General features: G+C 34.5%; 1 protein-coding gene across 3 annotated transcripts in view; it reads right to left on the bottom strand.

Annotated features, from left to right (window-relative positions):
• Positions 1-14,262: 14,262 nt before the first annotated feature.
• LOC118738221 (cyclin G) overlaps positions 14,263-25,147 on the bottom strand; it is a 52,374-nt gene continuing 41,489 nt past the window's right edge. For all 3 annotated transcript variants that reach the window (XM_036469162.1, XM_036469148.1, XM_036469155.1), the window contains 5 exons: positions 23,131-24,341; positions 22,775-23,014; positions 21,471-21,845; positions 21,149-21,363; positions 14,263-17,703 (listed from right to left, as the gene is read on the bottom strand). In XM_036469162.1, coding sequence (XP_036325055.1) covers positions 17,628-17,703; positions 21,149-21,363; positions 21,471-21,845; positions 22,775-23,014; positions 23,131-24,321 — 2,097 coding nt within the window. In that variant the 5' untranslated portion in view covers positions 24,322-24,341 and the 3' untranslated portion in view covers positions 14,263-17,627. The remainder of the gene's footprint in view (positions 17,704-21,148; positions 21,364-21,470; positions 21,846-22,774; positions 23,015-23,130; positions 24,342-25,147) is intronic.

Consider the following 25,147-nt stretch of genomic DNA (forward strand, 5'->3'; position numbering starts at 1 on the left):
ATTACAATATGGATGTCTAAGAAATGGATATCTTAAGAAAGCTTAATTTCCAAAATATGTTCGAAGAGGGTTGGCACCTATTTGAAAAATTTAACTCAATTAAATTGATAACGTAATTAAAATGTTGCTGTGGGGGTATCAAAATAAAATGGTTTAAGAAAGCTTAATTTGGACAATATTTTGAAAGAGGGTTGCCACCAATTTGAAAAATTTTATTTAATTTAATTGGTAAGGTAAATGAAATATTACAATTTGGCTATCAAACTAATTAGGTTTTGGAAAGTTAATTTTCAAAATATGTTTGAAAAGGGTTTGAAAAATTCAAATAATAAATATTACAATTTTGGTATCAAACGAAGATGCAAATTTTTAATTAAGTGAAGAATTATGAGATGGATACCAAACGAAAATTTTTTTAAAAAGCTAATATTAATATTGGTATGTCGGAATTACGTTCGAGAGTGACTGAAGATTAACGACAAGTACAGAGAAAATCATATCGCTGACTTAGAACGCCATCGACAACCATCGATAACATTGGGAATTTCAAAAACAATTTTTCGATATTTTTTCTTTACTTACTTAGCGATCCGATGCCACTGTAGCTGTAGCCAGCTTATTGATGACAGTACCAGCACTTCTTGCTTCGCATTGACAACACAACAGAGCGTAGGTATACACGCATCTGCTCGTGCACTCAAAATTGACGTTCCCTTGCACTATTTTAGCTTATCGGCGGCACCATATTTTATTTTTTGAAACATTTGCGTGTATTTCTTTTTCACCTTTTTTTTTGGAGGGGGGATACAATGCAAAACGACAGGTTGCTTGATATATTCACACATTTAGCTCCTCTGCACTCAACTTTTTTCTGTTTTTTTTTTTGCTTTTCGCTGCCTTAACTGCATTCATTTCAGTTGGTTAACCAGCCACTTTTTTTCAACACTACAAACACACGCGCCTCACAGTAGGTGAGAGTAATCAATCGGCTCTGCAATGCTACACAATTTTAAATTGTCGCCTGTTGCATTGTATTTAGGTGCGAGTATTGTTTATTGTACATAACTTTGCTCTCACTTTTAAAAAAAAAAAAAAAAAAAACTCTTTTTTTTCTTATTCATTCATTAGCTGTAGAGTAGTTCACACATGCCAAGAGCTTGTTGATATGCTTTTGTAAATTGACTTTTGTAAGTTGGCAAATTCCAATTAGCCGACCAAACAATGCAGGCGAACGAACAAAGTGGTGCATAAGCGTGTGTATGTGTGTGTGTGTGAATTTACACACATATGTATGCACATACATGAATACATTTTAAACTAGTATGTATGTATGTATGTATGTATATGGAACGCATTTTTGTTAACTGCATTGTAAAAAGCGAACTTTTCAAAAATTAACGTCTTACACACTTTGTATGTACGTATGTATGTATGTATGTATGTCTGTACATTAATATGCACGTATGCACTACTATTCCAATTTATAATTTTAATCCCTAACTTTCGGTTGCATGCCTTGTTTTAATTATCTCTATCGCTGGCATGACCTACCTTCACCCGATCCGTTGAAGAAATTTTCACGGCCATTAGCCGCTGACATCTATTGTATTGCAAAATTAAGTATAAAATTCAATTTTTTTAGTGCATAGCCTTTTATTTGAAGGTCTTTTTGTATTATGCGCGTTCACACCTACACCGTAGTGCAATATACTTATACATATACATATACATATGTATGTAGAGTATGTTCATACATATGTGTATGCTTAAGACAATCAACGTTAGTGTTTAGTTCACCGAGTTCCAAAAATATTGGAAATTCCAAATGGGGTTTTGCAATTCTTCGTATGCGGCTTAGTGCTAACAAAAGTTGGTTGCTTAAGTCTTTTGTTTAAGCATTGCAGAATAACAACGCTTGAGAAAAGGTGTCAGTGCAGTAAGAAAACTACTTCTTTTCATATATGAACATAGTAACTATTACTTAGCACAAGCAACGCTTTGATGTGAAATGGGCAACGTCGAACATTTAAACATACTTATGTACATACATGCGTGCGTATGTATAAATATCTATATATATAATACGCAAAGGCATTTTTGTGCAGGATAAAAGATCTGCACCGTTCGCTCAATTTTCAAAAATGGGTTTATTTTTTGGAAAAGAAGTGCCACCTGTTGAACAATTAAATTCAAATTATTTACAAATCAATGCCATCATATCAGGTGTCAAATTTAAAGGATTAGACTGTATGTGCAATAAGGTTTTATTTTTTCGAAGAGTTGCCACCTTCTAAAAAATTGTGTTCAAATTATTAAAAAAAAAATAAATAAATCAATTATTACACAATGGGTATTAACCGAAATAGTTTTGAAAAGCTTTGTTTCTTAGCTATAGCAGGGTTGCCACCTGTTAAAAAAATCATATTAGGCAAGAAAAAAAGATGGAGTGTTAAGAAATCTTTAGTTTGAATGCTAAGAATATTTCTGAGATGTTGAAAGAGGGTTGCCACCTGTTTAAAAAGTTAAATTCAAATTATTTAATAATTTTAATGAATTATTAATATAGGGAGGTTGAAGGGGGTTTGAAAACTTGTATTTTGGAACTGTACCTAGCGGGGTTACCACATGTTTAAAAAATCAAATTCCACTTAATTCATGAGTTAATTAAAATGCGTATCGCAATGTCAGGCGAAGGAGAGTTAACACCGGTTTGAAAGGTCTAACTCAATTAACTAATACAATGAAATATAAAAATACCGTATTCGCAGTGGCGGATTTATCGTACAGGCAACATAGGCTGAAGCCTAGGGCGGCAGAATTAAGGGGCGGCAAAATTTAAGACAGCTAAATTAAAAGAAAAAAATTTATTTGGATTCAGCTGCACTTGAAATTGTGTTTGTGTCTGTAAAATATTATTAATGATTCATCTCATTCAATACAATTCAAAATTAGAATTACGCTGCGAATTTTTCCTTAGTATAGCAGTCGTTGAAATTTCCATTTAACTTTCATTCACGCGGCTTAGAAACCTGACGGCGCGCCTGCGCGTGACGCAAAGAAACAGCCGACACGCTGCCCCGAGAACGAGAATCATCTAAAAGGTTACCACACTTGACAACACTGCCGAAAAACGAGCGTGCATTTTCGAGAAAATTCTTGATTCCAAGCCCACCAGTTTTTCATAAGTGTATCATAACGTGAATAATCTGAAGGTCAGCTTCCGTCGTATGTCAAATTAGGCAGTGTATCTGTGTATGGTCTTCTGTTTGTCTTGCGCGAGGTCAAAAAATCTTCCGGATGAGCGATTTTATTTTGTATACTGGCATAGCGCTACTTCAATGTCCTGATAATTGGATTCTACTTGTCCAAACCTCTAAAGCATTTCAGTGCAGTTTTAAAACGCGTGAAAAACTATCTCAGATCTTCATTGAGCGAAAACAAACTGAATGCTCTTGCGTTGCTGACTATAGAGTCAGATTTGTTTCTATCTATCGATTGTGAAGATATTATCCGCGAATTCGCAGCTGAAAAATCAAGACGTAAAGAACTGTGAAAAAGAAGTGTTTGAAAGAGGGTTTTTGTTGAATACCTTATCCATGCTGATGTCGAATTTGTTAATTCCGTTATGTATTTCATTATTAACGAACTATATTGTAATAAAGCACTGACAATAACAATCATATTTGATATATATATATATTTTTTTTTCGTGAAAAAAGGGCGGCAAGTTATGAATTGCCTAGGGGCGGCAAATATTTAAATCCGCCACTGCGTATTCGGAATGTTTGAAGATGGTTGTCACGTGCTCAAATTATTCATTTATTTAGGAGGGTTGTCATTTGTTCGATCAATCAAATTCAAATTAGTTGTTCAGTTTATTGAAATACTTGTGTATCACACGAAGGAGATTTAAGAAGAATTTAGTTTGGGAATACGTTTGAAAGGGAATTTCAAAAATGAGAGAAGAGGAGATAAATTAAAGACCTTACCCTGCAGATGTGTGGTAAAGTTTTATTTTTTAATTAAGGACTTTTTCATCGTTATAGGGTGATCTGAAATTTCATGAAACTACAAACATGTACTATGCCAGACTGCTATTCACTGGCACTCGGATCTCTTATAGCTCTGCCTAACATTTGGAATATTTTTTAAGTTTTGAAATTAAGTTTGGAGTGTTTTAACACCATGCGGGTTCACTAGTTTATTTCTATTTAGTAAGTGTATCTATCTACCAAAATCTCCATCAACATCAAAATATTTGTTTCAATATTACCGATAGTTTTTCCGATAACAGTATCGAGATTGTTATCGATTTTCTTACATATATGTTTTGTAAAATTTCTTAAATTTCGTTATCGATATATTTATTGTTTTATTGATGAATGCATTTATCTATAGTAATATCAGTTTATACCACTATCGATTTAGCTGCCGGTATTGTCATCGATACAAACTATTAAAGATAGCATTGCCATTATCTCGATCGATGTCGATATATTCGTATCTGTATAAATAAAATCAAATAACGATCAATATCAAAATATATGTACCAATATCTTCGATACATTTGCCGATTAGTTTATTGCTGTGGTCATTTTTCGTAGAGATACTTTTTTTATAAATTTATGAATATCCTCATCAATATATTTATCATAATTGTTATCAGTGAATGCATTTATCGATTTAAAAATCGTTATAATTATCGATCAAAGTATTTTATGCCACTATAATCGAAAAGTACGTGGATATCATCATCGATCAATTGCCGGTATTGCCATCAATAGAAAATGTTATCTATATATAGTTTAATCAATAAAATATATTATATATTTATCGTAGACATTATTTAAATTTCTGCGATGCTACTATAAAATAAATGTGATCTAATAAATTTATCGGTATTTCTTACTATAAGCCTTTAGTTCAAAGTTGAAAGGTAATTCAGATTTTAAAAAATAATAAAAAGTTAATACTTAAAAAAAAAAACAAAAAAAATATCACAAAATCCCACTCCAAGCTACATACACTTGCGATCAGCTAATTAAGCCAGCAACGTTTCGATCAATTTGGGTTTTTTTTTTTGTTTATTTAATGTTTATTATTTTTTGATAAAAGTCTAGCACATTATAAACAAGTACCAAGGTGTCATAAGCGTCGTGTGTCGTAAAGCTTTTAAAGACTAAATAAATATTTAGAGGACTTGAAACCACAACCAAATATTTTTTAACGATGTGAAATTTCATGATCCGACTTTTATGGTAGCTGCCGAATCCCTTAAATGTAGTTACAGCCGTTTAAAGTTTGCGACTTACAATAATACGACAGCATACAACACCTTGTGAACTCCCTACATATATATCCTCATTTTAAACTTTATTCAAAAGCTATAAAAAATTTGCAAATTTTCATATAAATTTTCAACTTTTTATTTAGATTTTTTAAAGCCCATTAAATGCTAGTAAAATAAATTGCAAGTTTTAAGTAGCTAAAAAATCTCGCTCAATTTTAATATATTTTTTTTCTAACTGTATTACGAATTTTTTCCCTTACAAAAAAAAATGTCGAATATATTTTGAAAAATGAATCTTTGCAGTTTTTTCATAATTTTCGCACAAAGTTTCAAATGTGGAAATGTGGTGTTTGTTTAGTAATAAGCCAGACTTTTATGAAAAAATAATAAACATTGAATAAACAAAAGAAAAATAACCAAAATTTATCTAAACGTTGCTGGCTTAATTAGCTGATCGCAAGTGTAAGTCCATAGCTCAAGGTAGTCTTCTACGAATGATTCGACCAATATAACTTAGCTCGAATATACGAATGCGTTTAGTTGGTTTATTTTTATTACTAGCTAATCAAGATTTCGTTTTTATCACAAAAAAATATTGACAACAACAACAAAAACAAAAAATACGAGCACTTTCTGCAAGCTACCACTCATCTCGATCGACTCACTGATTGGGTTATTTTGGTATGGTTTTAGTGTGAATATAATAAAAATAAAACACAAACAAAATGCACTACAAAAATAACAAAAAAATATCAATAGAGAAGATAAATTAAAATTTTAAGTAGGCTAAGATGATGTTGCGCGGCGCATCGGCTGCACCTGGGCGTATATTTTAAAGTAGTTGCTTTTTATTTATTTAATTTTTTCGCTGTGAGTGAATCATTTGAACTTAATTTTTGGTGTGTCTGGGACCTACTTACGTACGTCCGACATACATACATATGCACTTATATATATACAGATACATTCATAGTTCCATATATGTCCACTGAAAGTACAAATATACGCACTTATATATGTGTATGTAATATGTATGTATATACGCAAACACTAGTTTTTTTTTTTTTTTTGCCTCCCTTTTTTTTTTTTTTTTTTTGTCTTATGAACGCGCATCGAATTCGTAGTTGCGTAAACATTTGGAGTACCCCAATGCGATGCTTCACTATTGACATGGACGCTTACTCAGCCAATATTTCCAAGCATGCCAACAGTTCAATGAAGTTTAGGCCGAAGGTTGATTTACTAACGTATCTTTGGCCGAAGTGGGAATTGAAATAAATACAAGTGTTACTAGTTTTGTATTTATGTAAATATGTATGTACATTAGGGTGGTCCAAAAATGAATGTGATAAAAAAAATTTAAGTCCGAATTTTTCATACCCCTAGGATTTTTCTATGTCTAAAAAACTAGCCCCTGTTTTTTTTTTAGTTTGAAATTAAAGAATATATTTAGAGGTCGCTCAATGCGCTAAAAGTTTTCCATGTATTTTATTTGGGGGGAAAAATTGCCTTCGCTTAAAACCTTTAAGCCTACACCTACATAGATACTAGAAAAAGTTTCCGTACAGAGATTTTGCTTACAATATTTGTAATATTTATCAAAAATGTAGTTCATTCTAAAATATAAACCATTTAACTATAAGTTTGTCTAAAATTGAGAAAAATTCACCAAATTTTCAGCAAAATTCAAACTTTTTTGTCAGAATTTTTTTGCAATTTTCGCATAAGTGAAATACTATTTTTGAGATATTGTTATTGAGCTTTGTACCACGATTATGTTTTATATATGCGGAAGAAAATGTGTAGCACCGGCAGTTTTATAAAAACTTTACAAAAAAATCTATAACAACAAGTTTTTCTAGTAGGTGTATACAAAATCTAAAACTTTGAAATCAAATTTTAAATTAAATTTTTTTCTCAGTGTAAATTTAAGTTTGCATACTTATAGGCATTTGAATTGGCAACACAGGGTGAAAATTATTCGCCAACAATTGTAAGGCAAGATTTTTTTTTTACAACAGAACCAGAGAACCAGAGAATATAAAAAAATCGTGAACTAAAGTGATCGGGTATCGGAAAATCGTTCCCACAAAAACTTTTGCATGTACACTTGTAAGTATTAAGCAGGGATCACACGATTTGTACATTTGTACACAAAATGCCAAATTTAGATTTGTCCACATTTGCGCATTTGGATAGCGATGCACAAATGATTTGTTTTGCGATCAGACGATTTGGCTGCCAAAGATCCAAATGATTTGGCACACATTTGCGCACAGCAGTAAAGTGACAAATATTGTCCAAATTCATTCACACGATTTAACCATTTGGTCATAAATACTTAAACAGCTGGTCCGGTGTCAACCATACTTTTGCATTTATGATTTCGTGAGATTTGAAGTGAAATAAACAAAAATAATATATACGCACAGGTACTCAGAATTTTAAATACACCCTCAAAATCTGGGCTAAAAAACGCATTTTTCATAGGTTGAAGCATATACTTGCTCGTAACTTTATTTCTGTTTGCCCGATGAAAAATACTTACATCTGCCATTTAAGAGAAAACATTTCGTTGTTTACAACCATTTATAAATGGTTAATTTATCTTGAGAATGGGCACCCTATGTATGTATACTAGTTAACAAAATGAAAAAATGTTAAAAATTTTAATTTTGCATATCGATGGCTGAGTGGAAGATCGACCTATCTCGAAGCCAGTTCAAAAACGCCCTGTCTCTGAAAATTTTTCAAGAACGCCCTACTTCAAAGTTTGATTGAAAAACGCCCTATTTCAGAATTTGGTTGAATAACGCCCTATCTCAGAATTCATTTCAAAAACGCCCTATCTCAAACGAAAATACATTGAAAATAAGCTGATATAGGGCGTTTTTGAATCGGCAGCTGAGATAGGCCGTTTTTCAATGAAATTCTGAAGTAGGGCGTTCTTGAAAAGTTTTCTGAGATAGCGCGTTGTTAAAAAATTTTCTGAGATAGGGCGTTTTCGAACTGGTTGCCGAGATGGATCGATCTTCCACTCAGCCATCGATATACTCTGTAAGATTCCTTTCAGTGATCGGACTTCTACCACATTGTTGTAGATCTGCCACCTACCACACAAGGTCTGAAATCTACCACATATTCGCGTTTTTGGGTAGTTTTATTTTTGCTCAACATAATTTTCTTAATTTAAAGAGCAAAAACTGTCCAACACTAAACACTAACAACAGGCAGAATGGGAGGATAAAATAAACTGTAAAATAGTAAATTTTCTCAATATTCAATTTTTCGACATCAAACATGGTTTTATTGTGTTAAATTGCAAAACATATGATTTATAAAAAGAATTAATAGCGAAAATGATAAAAACCGGCTATTTTGTGAAAGCATTAGCAAATTTCAGTGCATCTCAAATTTCTAAAGCGTTGTTTACTTTTACTTGAGAATTGTCAAAATCGGCAAATCCCAAGCAGCATTTTTGGAACGAGCCACATTTGTTCGCTACATCGTGATGTGATAAAAAGAAAAGCTGGCAGCGCTCTGCAAGGTTGCAGAAATCTTTCAAAATATGTTCGAAACTGTAAAGGAAAAAAATTGCAAAAACCTACGCAATTTTTATCAACTTCAATCTTGCACTTTATTATACTAAAATTAATTTTGTTTTAGATTCTAATTAAAATGTTTGCAATTTAGGAGAAACCTTGCAGATTTTTTTTTAATTTTTGGAAAAATTTTGATCCAAAACCTGAGATCTACCAGATTTTTTGAAATCTACCACATTTTTTTGAAATCTACCACATTTTTTTTAGATTCTACCACACAAATTTTTTTTAAGTCCGATCACTGATTCCTTTGCCATTTCTTAAGATAAATTATCAATTTAAACATTGTTGTAAGCAGCGAAATGTCTTATCATGAATCACATACATATATACGTATTTTTCACCGGGTAAACAAGAAAAAATTTACGAGCAAGTATACCTGTGCGTCACCCTTTGAAAAACGAGGTTTTTGACCTTAAGCCCAGATTTTGAGGGTGTATTTAAAATTCTGAGTATGCAGATTTTACTGCTTGAATAGACCTACAATTGTGAACATCGAAAAAACTATATACATTTTTTTTTGTCACACAGTGTAAATTAGATCGTCTTTAATAATCTGTATATCGCCGTTTAAAGTACAAAACCGCGTATCAACAAAATGCAAAGCTGCCTATGTGAGGTTGCATAAATTATTGTCTAGATAGTAAAAACACTCATATTTCAAAATGGTTCTCTTTTTTATAAAGCAATCGCATTTCTGGATAGTATATTTCAGGACGAATGGATAAGGATTAAGCCAAGAGTTTGTGTGAGCAAATTCAATTTTTGGCAGCCAATGTCAGTTACGCGATTTTGCAGAATGACGATACGCGGTTTTGTACTTTATACGACGATATGCATGTATGTATACATATATGTATAGCCAGCAAAAACTGCGGAAAGAGATCCGAAAACTGAAAGAAAGGTGAATAGTAAAGTGCCACGAAGGGTTGTGAAGCGAAAACTTTTCCGGTTGGTTTTCTGAATTTTTTCATTCTGAACTTCAAATATGCTTTTTCATAGTTAATTATATTCAGAAATTAATTATACTTTTAATATGTTCGTCTGTCGGCATAAGAACCTGGGACCTCATGAAGGTTACAAATAGTCACACGCTTCTCTGCACACTCAGCTACTGTCGAATACGTATATGTACATGTTTCAGTTTGAGCAAATATTTTAAAATTATTGTTTTCAAATAACGTGATATTTTTCGGTAGTTTTCGGATACGAATATTATATTAAATAATAAAGTTTTACCAAAATTGGAAAATACAAAGGTTCACAAGCACGAAATGGCAATACCGCTCAACAATATTTGTATATTTGTCACTGGCATTTGTCATCAAGTGGCAAATCAGATATTTGGTCATTTGCGTAATTTTTATTTGGCTTATGTAGCAGCATTGCGTTCACACGATTTGGCCGCCAGGGTTGTTTTTCATTTGCCACAAGAAGGCAAATATTTGGCTTTTCTGATAAATGACAAATGTAATTTAGCGTTCATATGATTTGTCTATGAATTTGACAAATTTTTAGCCAAATGTACAAATCGTGTGATCCCAGCTTTATACTGTGCGACAAAAATCAGTATACTTACTCGCCAAACTAGGGGCAAAATAAAGTAAAACAACGTTTTTAAACGGACTTTGAACGGTCAAAGATATGATAAATTAAAAAATGTATATTTAAAAAATCCAGTGCAAGGTTTGTATAATAAAAGTATTTACGGATAATCGAAGCTCGAAGGAGGGTGGCATCTTCTGCGATGAGCTCTCCATCAACCTGAAATTTTGGCTACCGGATCACTGTAGCATTTTCCAAGCAGAGATAGCCGTAATACAAAGACCCTCGGATTGGTTGCTCTCTCGGGTAACATCTTTCAAGGAGGATATCCGCTAAGACAGCCAAGCGACTATCAAAGCTCTTGGCTTCCTGATGGTTCGTTCGAGAACGGCGAAAGATTGTTTGACCTCCTTATCGACCGCATCGAATTCCTACGCTATTAAGCTCGTCTGTTTTCCGTGTAACAGAGAAATCGCTGGAAACTGCAAGGCCGATGAGCTGGAAAGACAGGGAACCCTTGAAGCAGTGCTTCGAGTTAGAGAAAGACAGGGCTCGAATTGTCACATACGATATCGTACTATTCGTCACGTAAAAATACATTTTTCGGATTATGACATACGTGATAGTACCCTTTGTCCCATTCAGCTTATATTAACCGACGTATCACGTAATTTTCTTTCGTATCGTTTTCGGTCATTGCGTGATAGATAAGCGTGCGGTAAGGCTGAGTTTCATCGATGACCCTTACTGCATCAGCTGCATGGAAGAAGAAATCATCTCACATCCGCTGCTGTGGCGCCCCGCATTTGTGGGTCTAAGTACCTTGGATCGCTTTTTCCCACACTCCCGGCGAGCTTTCGGGAATGGATACATATCAGCCGCTTGAGGAGTTTTATGGTGAGCTTCTTATAACAAAACATAAGGCTTGTTTTCACTAGCTAGTAAAATGTCTTAAAATGTTAATTTTTTTGCAAAAATTGTTTATTGTTTAATTATAGCACTCGTTTTATTCGCAATTTCGCGTCTCCAATTAGTTGTGCTTCACTTTTAAATTTAGTTAATTTCTGTTGGCTCAAATCTATCGACTTCACTATTTATCTACGTACTTGGCTATCGTTTTCTTCAATTTCTTTATAGTCAAATTCAAGACTAGTGTCGAAAAAAATTGGTGCAGGCATACATTACTGCAAGGTATCGACCAATAACCACGAATTGCGATCACCATCTCGATACTTAAGTCATAAAAAAATGTCTTGCATTGCTCATGTTCCAAATAAAGGAGTCAACGCTAAAACCACGAAGCCAAGCAACAATAGCTCTAATTACCATATGATCGCAAATCGGAAATAAATGAAAAATTAATTTTACAACAACTTTTTCATATATATGTAAAAGAAGACCCGTCTTGTGGTCGCCATCGATACATGCAATCACGCCTGGTATACCAAGTTGTTCGCAGAAAAAACTTTTGACGTCTCTTCTCTCTTGCTCAGACATGAAAAATTTGATCCACTTTGAGCAAAGCCTTCGCTCCAGCAGAAATGATTACCATTTTTGATATCACCTTGGAGCCGGTGCTCCTTGCCAAAACGATGTTGGTACATTCGCGTTGTTACAAGCTTCAATGCTGCGGGAATGGAACTTTTTTTGTACATAAGGCTGCAAGTCACCCAAAATCTTGAGGAACGCTGGTTTTTTTATACTATTGAGTGCAAGAGGGCTGTAAAATATAAAATTATAGTTTAAAATGGCATAAAAGAAAACAGTTTTTTGCATACTACTTACGCAGGGTCCGGTAATTCCATGGGATTGCTGCGATCGCGCAAAATTTTCCGCCTCGGCTAATAAAACAATTGAACTCATTTGGTATCCCTTTTTACACTTCAGCACGAAGTTGCCAAGTAGGTTTGTTCCTTTATTTCTAAAATCGGATTCGATATTAACTTCGAAACAAAAGTTCCGAGCGGATTATGGAACACCATTTAAATTACGAATCGGAATTGAATCCTGATTCCGATGCGATTCCGATTTCCTTTATTTGGAACGCTCGCGAGCTTCGAACTCATCTAGAACAGGAATATTTGCGAGGCGTAGACAAGTATTGGCTCCTAAACAAATTTCATTTAATATTAATATCTTAACCCTACATAAACGCTTTTTACTAAGAGACGAAGGATATTCCTTGGAGCCGCGGCTTTCTACTCACCCACAGAAATCCGGAGGAAGGCTCTGTTGAAATGAGATTCAATGAAGCTATTTCAAAGTGCCTGTTGAAGATGATTTGGAAGACGTAAATAATTTAACCACCGAAGAAATCGAGGTGATATCCTTTCCCTCAACTCAATGGGGCTGTTCAGAATGCTGCGGCAATGGTCTTGGATTTGCAGTTGAAATTGCATTTGCAAATTTTATGTTTGCTGCCATGGCAACCGTGTGCATTTTTTTTTGTTGTTGTGAATTTACAAATGCAATGAATATGCAAATCCAAGAGCATCCCCAAATGGCCCTAAAATAATCCAGAACTAGTCTCAAATGGTCCAGAACTAGTACCGAAATGGTCCTATGATATAGTTGTGAACTAGACCCGATATCGTCCTTACATAGCTGCGGAATGGACCCGAAATGCGTGTGAACTGGTCCAGAAAAGTTCATTTATAGACTGAAGAAGCAGTTATAAATATTCTGCTGGTTTACACAAGAAACAGTTACAAATTTTCTGTTGGGTTAACGCAAATTTTTCCCATACCGAGAGCCAAGATGTTTACACATCAAAAATTAATTGCCTATTATGCTTTCGAAACTTTCCGTTTAAAGTAGAAAAATAAAAAAGCGCTTTGTTTTGGTTTTTAAATATAGTAGTTTTGCATTGGCATTTTTGAAATGTGTGTTTTAACGCGGTATCAAAAAAATGATACGCGACAATGCCAACTACACGTGCATATTTATTTCCTTCATTCATACACAATCAATTTCACAATTGAAAGAAAAATTAAAAAAAAAAAATGAACATTGAACATTTCAAGTCGTTATTGTTATTTGCTTTTCATGTTTAAATACAAAACGCGCCTAACTACATACATACTTAAGTGCTTAAGTGCAACTCTATGCACTCATTAAGTGCAAGCGTTTGTATTCAACCACTGCTCAAGGCGGCTGTACGTTTTGTCACACTCTTCGTTTTTTTTTTTGTTATTAAAAACTATGAAAAAATAATAAATAGAAAATAAAATCATTCGAAATATTTAAAAAAAATAAAAATGGTTTGGCAAAAAAACTTAGTAATTTCTTAAATTCCCACGTATGCACTTGAATGTGTTTTGTTGTTGTTTGATTGTTTACTTAATTTTTGTTTGGACACTTGTTGTCTTTACATTTCATATTCAAGTATATATATAGTTTAATATGTATGTATGTATGTATGGTTTCCAAGTTTTATGCCCGTACAACTAACAAATTATTAAAAGTTGCTTTGCAAATACTTTCTAGTTTCCACTTTTGTGTGTATTTTTCCTTTCGCTTTTTTTTTTTTTGTATGCATCATAATCCATTCAAATCCAACAAAAAAAAAATGTTATGATTAACATGTTTACATAATGTAATTAAAAGTAATTAAAAGGAAAAGCTGCTTACATTTTGCTAATTTCGCATTTTCGAAGTTTTAAAATACTCTCAGCACATATTCATGCTCACACTTTATACATATTTTTATTGAGTTGTTGCTTTTTGGCAAATATCAAATATGAAAAATTGCTGCGAATCGTTGCGCTTTAGCGCTTTCGTTCGCTGGTTTTACTTTTTCTTTCTCTTCTTCCGCATAATTTAAAATTTTTGGAATCCGAAAAAAAAAAGATTTTTACAAGCTACAAATCGTTGCTTGCAATGTATTGTTGTATTACATTTGTGTGTTTGTATACTTAAAAATTAGCAAATAAAATTATTAACAAAAAAGAAATTCTAAAAAAATACTTTGCATACAAAAATAGTTTATATGCAAAAATTAAAAAAAGATCACTCAATTGAATTTGATTCGAGGAGCACTTGTGTGTGTGAGCGCAATCACGTCGGCTCGTGTAAGATCACCAACGCGTAACAGTAAGCTTAGTCAAATGAAGGAAGGATATCACAAGAGAACTCCCGCGAATTCGTAACCGAAACCGCAGCGACTTGGCTTGTGTCTCCAACTTTAATAGGACTGTAAAACTTTACAGCTGTGCCGCGAAATCCGAACACCTCTCAACCGCTGGAAAAATTAACAACAATTTCTCACAGCGGAGAGACGACGCGCTATCGAAATGAGATGCGAGTGCGCGCAGCAAATGAAGTCAGCTCACCGCCAAGCGCGCGCACTTTGCCTTCTCGAATCACGACACAGCTAGCTCACGCTGCCTCGCTCTATTCAAAGGAAAACTCTGCGAGTACCAGTCTCGAGAGTGCGCGCAACTCAAATGCAATGCACAACATTGCGCTCGCCGGCAGCCGATAGCAGCCACCAAAGGCGAATTGTGCGCAAAGTGTGGCTCATAAAAAGATTGCGCTAAAGATTGTAAGCAAATTTTCAACGAAAAAAAGTACATATATACATGCGCGGGTATGGAATATTTATTGCGTTCGAAGTGTTGCAAGCGTAGGCGGGCGGCGCGTATTCGGTACACCCGCGCGCGCCGCTAGCTTTCACTCGAATAATAGTTTATAGGTTAGGCATTTCGAATTTGCACTCGCTCGCTCGCTCGCTTCGTGTTTCAAAGGAGGATGCTTTTCGAAATGTCTGACCGCTGACTGTCTTAAAGCTAATCGCTTTAGAAATACAAACCCCAGACAGCAAAGGTTTTTGGTTTATGAATTCAAAAAAAAAAAGGGACATACTTTCAGATCGTACTTGTATTTGTGTGTCCATTTGTTTGAAAAAATATTTCACTTCGTTATTTTTTCGTCTGTTATTCAACAAGAACATATTTTTATGACCTCAAATGAAGTTATCGAAATTATCAAAATGCTTGCTGCTCTGTTTACTGAAATTAGTTGCTATCGCTAGCGTTTGTGGCCTGAATTATGTTCAGAAGTATTGGTTTGAAGTGAGTTGATTACAAAAACGGGGCAGTATATTTTTTTTTTCATTTTCTCAATACTGTTTGTACACAATTTATGCCACAAACTGGCGCGCTTAAAATTTATAGCTTTCGTTTTTTTACTCTGATTTCTTCTTAACCTAAGTGTAGGCGTCAGTTTGAAAATTCTTAAAACCAGCTCGTTATCCTTAAAACTTAACGCGTCATAATCAAATTTAAATTTACATTTTTTTTTTTTTGAGAATCAATTATACGTAAAATAAACATTTTTTTTTTTTTGTTTTGAAGCTAATAATAAAATATTTTTGTACTTTTTAGTTTTTTATGTTTTTTTTTTGCAAGTTTTCTGGTTTTTACAAGTTCCGCATCACTATCAATTGAAGAAACGAAATGAAATTTGGAATAAAACGGTAATTTTGAAGTTTTAGTATATCTTTTGCGTTTTTAATTTGTAGTTAAATTTTTATTGTTTACAGAGATAACACAATTACAGTATTGACTTGCTATATGTAGTAGTGTTGATATATTTACGTTTTGGTTTTGCTTTTGTATAATTTATTTGAATATGATTTTTGTCTATTTTAATTCTTTAGTTTTTGATTTTTTTTTTTTTTGTTTTGTTTTGCTAAATACTATTTATGCTTGATTTATGCATTCTTACTACCAGAAACAACTGAACAAAGTACTAAATAAAATCATAATACAAACATAGGTTGAACATAAAAGAACTCAAATTAATTGTAGATTGTAGTTTTTTCTTTGATAATTACTTAGTTAAAGTTAATAATTTTTTTGTTTGGGTTTTTTGTTTTTCTTTCGATAAACTTTTGTTTTTGGAATATGTATATATTTTTTTTTGTTTGTTGTAATTGCGTGAGCGAACCCAAAATGCTTTGTACCGCTCTGAGCGTACACATGCTCATCTCATCAAAAAGCAGCTAACAAACGTGCCAGCTAGCCGCGCATGCGCACCTAAAAATTTAGTGGCATGCGCTGCGTAGCTTACATGTTTACCAACTGTTTGTAGGTGTTTTTTATTTTATTTGGTTGATTGTTAGAAGAAAAAAATTATAATTTCGAAGTGTGTTGTGTTTTTTTTTTTTAATTCTGCCAAGAATTTCTCGCTACCACACTTCTAGCAATCAACGAAAAATGCGCCGGAACGGCATCAATCCTTGGTATGATGGTCCGCAACATTTATTTGGTTTTTTTTTTTTTGTAATATATTTTTTGAATTTTTTTGTTTTTTTAACTTTTTTAGTTTGTTTCGTGTTTTTTCCTTAAGCATTGAAAGAGAATTAAACATCTTCCCTACAATATGCGCGCGCGCTTTTCTAACTGTCTGACTCATCGGTATCGGTTGTCATACGCCGCACCGCGCCACCTAACCCATTTAATTTTAATATATTTTTTTCTTTTTACTTTTCTCGCTCTATCTTTTTCTTATCTTACGTACGTACATACATACATATATAAAAATCAATTTAAAAATCTTCCGTAATTATGATGCATAGCAAAATATACACACATCGCAGAGTGGAGGGGGATTTGGGTGTTCTTGTTAAATCAAAAAACAAAAAACAAAAACCTTATTAGCTTTAAGTTGTTGTTCGCGCCTTTAACCGCTGCTGTTGACTGACTCCTCGCTTACGTAAACGTGTTGTTTTCTTGTTCTTCTCCTTGAACTCCGTTTGCTTGCTTCAAATATTTTTTTTCCTTATTTTGCAGGTTTTTCCAAAAAACAAATAGGCTGTTATGATTTTAATTTCTTGCTGTTATGCAGGATATGTGTTGTTGTTGATGTCTTTTTTTCATTTTACAACTATTTTCTGTTTGAGTTTTCGTTCCTACGCTGTTGCTGTTGCACTCCGGCTCTTCAGCTACACTTTACAATTTTCTCCGTTGGCTATCGATTGCAAAATTTACACAACATCTTTGCGCCTCTGTGTGAAACAAATGATTGTGTTCTTCCTTTTTGTTTTTTGTATTTTTGTTTTTTTTTTTTGCGTACTCCTCTACTCAAACCGTCTAACCGAAAAAAATATCCTGCAGTTATTTGTTGAGTTCGTAAGCAAAAATTTTGTTGTATTGATCGCATTCTGTAATGCGTGTGTATGTACTGTACTAACACTGTTCAAAGATCGGAATTATAGGCGACGTTGGCCAATCCTCCTCCTCCTCGGAGCTAATGCTTTCGGTTCTGAAAGAATAAAAGAAGAAATATTTTTTTTTTTTTTAGTAATGAATAAAATGAAATTAATTTAAAAAATTGTGTGCCTAATTTCCATTCGAGCAATTCTAGATAGTAAAAATCTTGAGTGACGGTGAAAACAAAACTCTTCTAGGACGAAGGGGGTGGGTGCAAGCAAGTTTTGAACCGCCGTCAAGTACTTATTAAGCTAAAAAAAAAATTAATTTCTCAATTTAAAAAAAAATGAATTTTTGGGCGTAGTTTTACCAAAGAAAATAAAACAGCATATTAATGAAAATCCAATTCATCTGATGGATTGTACCTCATTTCGATGAGTTCAGTGAAAAAAAAATCACGGAAAAGTAAAACAAACTCAGCTGAGATGTTCTCCCCATTTTTTTACACTTCAACAGTTTTTTTTTTTTTTTATTCTCAAAAACTAGAAAAAAATTGAAAAAAAACTTGAAATCAGCATAAAAAAATCTATAAGATATGGTCGGTTCACGTTTTCGAGACCAAACTCGTTCAAATTTTGTTGAACCGTGTCATTTATTTAAAAAAAAAAAGAATTCACCTTGATCTTGACCTCTAAACTTAGAAAAGGCCTGCCTCGTGACTGACTCATAAAATTTTGCGCAAATGAAACACAAGTTATTATTATTATGTACAAGAAAATACTTTTAAATTTTTTTGTTTTCTTTACGCCAACAATGCTGTCAATAGAAAAAAAATAACGTCATGTACATACATACATACATATGTATTTCTCTAATTTCGCAGTAACAACAACACTGTACAAAGAAAATAAACTCATTCGACTAGACTAATCAATTAGGCTCTACACCTACCCGACCTATTTGCCACACTCCTCTCCCCTCCCTTTGTTCACAATGAAAGTTTCCAAAAAATTTGGCGTTGATAACAAATGATAAGAAATGATTGATTTGCTGATAGCGTTCGCCAATGGCCGAAGAAAGCGCATTTTAACAATGGACTAAAAAAAAATCGCCAACTTAAATATATCACAAGACTTATTTGAGTACATTGAACTCTGTTAAGATAATACTTAGTTTCTCTTTTCTTAATTTTAAAATTTACGTAAGCAGCTATGACGAATTGTATACACCTACACAAATAGTACGTAAAGTATTTATGAAAGAAATTTACGTAAGCAACGCAAAGAATTTGCTGATAGTAGCATTAAGAAATGCAGAGATTGATTTAGTAAAATAATATATTTAAAAGATCTGCCAAGTGGGATTGAGGGATAAAAATTTTTCTAGAATACATATTTTTTCCCCATACACAATTATTAAAAATTCCCGTTTTTTTTCTTTAACGGCGTATGTATTTTCTCTTGCTTTTTTTTTTGGCATACACCACACCTACTTATTTATGCCGCTGCCAATCGAAAGCAAAAGCACAATATTTATCTGCCAGAAAGTGTTGTAAAAAAAGCAATACTAAACATACATGGCATGTAGAAAAATATGTGTATGTACGTATGTGTAAGTAGTGCGGATACAAGCGGATGTTTTCGCGCAGCTACATACATACGTATGTACATATGAATGAAAAGATAGACCCTGTAGGGAAACCGCGAACTAGTGAATCAAATTTCTAGTTCCGTACTAGGTCTTTATAGCCAAAAAGGAACTAGTCCGATACGAACTAGATCCCCACCAGTCCAAAATCGGCGAAAAGTGGTACTTTTAAAAAACTATTTTTTTTTAAGTTTTTTTCAGTAGAAATCTATATCTAATAAAGTGACGAATTTAGAAATGGTTCGGAACTATAGAAATAGGGATGCAGAACGAACTAGATCTTATTTGTCGAATTTAGAACTAGCTCGAAACTGTCGAATAAGGGATGCAGCGGATGGCTTGTTTACTTTACATAGATATGTGTTCGGCGACTTTTTCGTTCACTTCTATTTTCGTACGCTTCTATTCTGTGCTTCGCAGATGCTTTTTCATAGCTTGGTAATACAAAACTAAAATTTGTGTTAACATTTCAACATCTTGGGACAGTCTGGAATCTAAGAAATAACAGCGCGCACCTCTGCAAACTCAGCTACAGCTAAAGGTATGTAAACGTACATTTCTTACAATCATTCAAACAAATTTAATTTCAAATTGAAAACACATTTCATCCAAAACAATTTAAAATCGCACACACGAAAGAACCAAAAAGATTGCAAAATCATGATACTTTTTTCTTTCGTCTGTCGATTTTAGAACTGGTTCGGAACTATAGAATTTCGGACTAGTTCGGAACTATCGAAAAAGGGATGCAGCGGGGGGCAATTGACACTTCCTAGGACATCGCCATGTTAAATTCGCCAGTTGCTTGCATGCAAAAGAGATTTATCGCGAACCAGTACTGGGTCTAAATGTACTAGAAGCGCACCAGTTCCGAACTAGAGATTTTCCCCACAGGGGATGTGTACATGTATACTTATATGTAGTATATAAAGGCGTACCTACAAAATACTATATATATAAATTGCCCAACACAAGTCGGCGCATAAACAATTATTCTCGCCTATATATGTACGAAACTTTTTGGTTTTTTTTAATTTGCATGTTTTTTTTCGGCTATACACATCTGGAAGTACTCAAAATTCGGGGCGCATACACAATTTACGTAAACATATAAGCATAAATATTTATATGTATGTATGTATGTTTGTATATAATGTATGTTCGAGACGAATCTACACGCGTCAGCACCGATAAACGAAAACACACACATTAGCTTTCGAAAGTAAACAGATTTTTGTTGAAAATATTTTTCCCGAATCTACTCCTAAAGGCGACATTTATTTATATAATCATATATATATATATGTATATGTATATGATAACAACCAGGCAGAGCGGCACAAATACTTTGTTGATTTTAGCTATTTGATTTAGGAACTCTTTCCACCTCGATAGTTATAGAAAATCATCAGAAATAATAATATAACAGATTTGATAAGACATACGGAATTGAAAGGCATACAAGTCGTGCATTTTTTATGCATCATTCTATCGTAAATTGTAATAACTTGAAGGTAGTAAAAATTAAAAATCGTTTAGCTATCCTCTACCAGAACATATGTATATAAAAATATCAGCTTGGCATCTGCTAGTAAATAGCAAATAATACAAAATTTTAAGAACTTGTATGCCGACCTAATTAAATTTAGTTAGCTTAGCTTGGAGCTTAGTCGATGCCTCAAATAGGCCACAAATGCTCTTTAGTTTCGCCAGTAAATAATATGCAAGCATAGTTCTTAAATCCTACTCGTGTTGCACTGTTCCGCGAGTTCTAGCAATGTGTTGATCTTTTATCGGCTATGTCCGCCAATGGCGATAAGAATGTAGAGCCAAATAAGATCTGATTAAATTTTTTGTGATGAACTAAACTACAACAAAAAAAATATATTAAACCCCTCTCGTAAACTCACCTTGAACGACAGCCGTCATCCATGGCATTCGCTTGGCCCTCATCGATGGTGGGTAGATCGGTTGAAAAACGATTGGTTGGACGCAGTACTTTCAGTGTACGGCTGGATAGTTTCCAAACCAGACGTTGCTTGTAGGGCTGCTTGTTCTGGCCATTGTAGTGAGACAATATGTCAGCGACAATGGTGAAGCCGCAGCTGAATACACGATCGGGAATCTAACGGAAATCAAAATAGCAAAAAAAAAAACAAATTAACATTCATATATTTATAGTTTGAAAGCGCAGACTTAAAAATACGTTAGTGGGCCAGCCAACCAACTTACCCGCAAGTACTGCTGCAGGAAGAGTATGTACTCAAATACGGGCTTCAATTCGGGCCGTTCGCGCTTGTACGACGCTTTGATATGGAAATCCAAATGCAAACACATCAATATCAATGCCAATGTTGATGGCGTAATAACGGTTGTTTTCACATCGCACAGCAAATTCTCCAAACGATTTTCTAAATCTTCCAATTTGATCATACGCTGATAGAATTCATAGAATTCGTCGCACACCTCCTTGGCCAGGTTGCGGAAAAGTGCGTAGAAAACGCGCAGAATGGTGACGGCTGTGACCGGTGTGGTGCCCATTTGAACACCCAATTTGTTGGCAATAACACCGGCCATACGTTCCAAATCACCGGCAGTGCAACCACACTGTTGTAAGAAAGGGAAATTCCAAAATATCGATTAATCGATGGCGGTGAAAATCAAAGTGTTCATTTTCTTTATAAAGTGGCTACACTTTACGCTACATACGATTAAAGGCTTGTGTCCGAAGAGTTAGTTTTCTTTATTTATTCAAAGTGTTTGCTTCGAAAATAGAAAAAAAAAATATGAACGAAACCCTCTCTAGCTACTCGACTGCGCTGCACTGTCAGCTACAGCAGATCTTTTTTGTTAGTTCAACAAGCTAGATCTACTTTATGTTTTATTTTCTTTTTTCTTTAAATGCTACTAATTACATACACTGAACCACAAAAGTCTAGGCACAGAGAATTTTTTACAATATGTGCAAAGTTTTTTATTTTAAAATTTTGCGCTATTTTTTATAGAAATATATTTCACACTACAAAAAACAAATAGAAATTAAATTTCTAAACTTTATACAAAACTCAATACATTTTTGTTAAAATTTTCACTTTTTAAATCGATTTTTAATAAGTTTGGGCGAGCATATTTTGTATGGAGGAAAATGCGTGACACCATCAGCAAAAAAAAAAACTTGAAACTTATACTTTATTATACTCAAATTTTATAGGCTACAAGATTACATAATCAATTTTTTTTTAAATACGATTAAAAAGTTTAAAATTTTCATGAAAATCGCTTGAGTTTTTGCGCAAAGTTTAGAAATTTTATTTTTATGTATTTTTGTGGTATGAACTATATTTTTATAAAAAATTAGCGGAAAGAATTCAATATAAAAAACTTTGCACATATTGCGAAAAATATCCTGTGTCTAGACTTTTATGCTTCAGTGTATATACATACATATTTGGAGAAAAAACTAGAGACTACATACTTTCGTTTTGAATAAATAATGAAAATCAACTTTTCGTGACACTTACTTTGTTGAGTGTTACCTGAGAAATAGTTACTAATTCTTCCGCGGGTATTGCTTTTTGTCCCAACTGCCTGATGGCCAAGTGGAACGAAGCGACACTCATGCAGGCCATATGCTTCGGCTTCACTGCCATGCGATCCAGGAAGCGATCCACAAGGCTCATTGCTGAGAATAAAACATCGGAGGGCAGCTCATACCACATTTTAAGGCAACGTAAAACATACGCGGAGCCATCACGTCCACCGGCTGTCACTTCACGCTGCAAAAGGGGCGAAAAAGTTTATTTTTATTTTTTTTCAGATTTTTTAATTTTGAGCTCTATTTAGTTATATAAGTTTTTCATGCTTCGGTGAAATTCTTTAACGCACAACTCACCTTGGATTCTCTCGGCAGCAACAATACAGTGTGGTATTTATCCTGCAACACATTGTACTCGCTCAACATACGATACAATTCGTCCGAAGATAGCCCGATCAATTCGTTCTCCTTCTTTGTCGGGTTGGGCGCATCATTGGCGCTATTGGCATCGGTATTTGCAGCGTTGTTGTTGCTGTTCTTCTTGCCATTGCCATTCTTCATATTCATATTGATGCTGGCGTTGTTGTTGTTCTTCTTCATATTCATATTCCTATTCTCATTGTCCATTAACGAAGACTCCAATGGTTGGTTCATCATGTTGGCAGGTGATTGTTGTTGTTGTTGTTGTTGTTCGAGCTCATATTTTTGATATTCCAAGCCAGCAGCACCCGGTGTCCCATACCGGCCCTCGTCAGACGACATCCTCCACTCATCCACATCTACATCCACAGCTTCGTGCATTGCTGCACTAATGCCGCTTCCATTCGCCGTTGCTGCTGCTGCCGCCACCGCCGCTGATGCTGCTGCCAACATCGTTGGATTCGTAGCTTCCGCCACAGTTGCCATACCGCCGCCCATCGAGGCACCATTCGGCGACGACAATTCCGATTGCTCGCATGCCGACGCTTCAGCGCTCATTGCCAAATGATTATCGAAATGTTGTTGTTGTTGTTGATGATGATACTGTAACTGATGATGATGATGATGATGCTCTTCCTCCTCTTGCAGCACATTTATATTATTGATGTTCATATTGTCCATGGCTGAGGGCGAATTTTGAACGTTGTTGTTGTCGATGGAGGTGTGGTGTTGGTGTTGGTGTTGGTGTTGGTGTTGGTGTTGGTGATGGTTGTTGATGTTGATGTTGGCGGGCAATCCAGCTGTTGGCGAAACCGACGACGACATCGATGACCGCTGCTGCATCAACTGCTGCTGCACCTCAAAGCCGTTTATGTTGCCGTTCACGTAAACGTAGTTGTTGCAAGCACCACCCAAACTCAAATTGTTGTTATTGATATTGCTTTGGATGATGTTGGCGTTAGCGTTAGCGTTACCGTTGGCGACAAACTGGCAATACAACTGCTGTTGCTGTTGTTGTTGCTGGTGTTGGTATTGGTGGTATTGCTCTTCTTGTTGTAGAGTATTTGACAAACCACTATCAACGACGGCGTAATTGGCGGCAGCAGAGTAGCGTACAGGGACAGACATTGTGAGGGCTGGCCTAGTACCTAATTTGGTGAATTGAATATGCGTTGTTGGATTTAAGATATTTTGAAATTATTGTTACAAATTGGAAATTTCTGATTTGTAAAATTGCAATGCTCAAAAATGTGCGACGACTTGTGCGCGCTTTTGTCGCTTTTATTTTTGTACGAATATTTTTTTAATACGAATATTTTGGTAATACTAGGCCAATAAAAAATTTGTTTGATTTTATTTTCAGCCACAGGTGGAGAATTTGATTTGATTGAACTTTTAAGCTTACGCTACCTTTTCTATGGTAGGTGAATCGATATCAGCGAGAAGCACCACAAAAGCGATTGCTCGGTCTTTTCAATGGGTGGGGGCTCTCTCAATCTTTAGCTTAAAAATTGTTTCTTTCTATCGAATTTCCACACTTTGCAGGCGACTCTAAAAAACTAAAATCGCTTACAAAACTAACAAATTCTCCAAAAACAAAGGCAAAGTAAGAAACTAAATTGCGCCGCCACAAAACCACTTTTCAAACGAAATATGTGTTTTCTGCTCGCTGCCTCCAGGTGGGTGGTCGTGGTGGTGCGGGTGATGATTAATGCCAGTGTTGTTGGATGATGTGGTGTGGGTGGCTAACGTTTGCAAAATGAATGCACTCGCGCACAATTTAGTTATTCTTACAGACCGAAAATAAAATTTATTGCTTGCTACTTGTGTCGTACACACCGGTCACAATGACAGTAGAGTAGTGGAACAGTCAAAATGTGGCTGCTGCTAAACTACTTTTGCGTACAGAGGACCTTCGTACAATTCCTTTCCTCTATTGATTTTCTGTTTTTTT

This window comes from Rhagoletis pomonella, unplaced genomic scaffold (assembly GCF_013731165.1).
Source record: "Rhagoletis pomonella isolate Grant_MI unplaced genomic scaffold, Rhpom_1.0 Rhpom_scaffold_00001, whole genome shotgun sequence".
NCBI lineage: Eukaryota > Metazoa > Arthropoda > Insecta > Diptera > Tephritidae > Rhagoletis > Rhagoletis pomonella.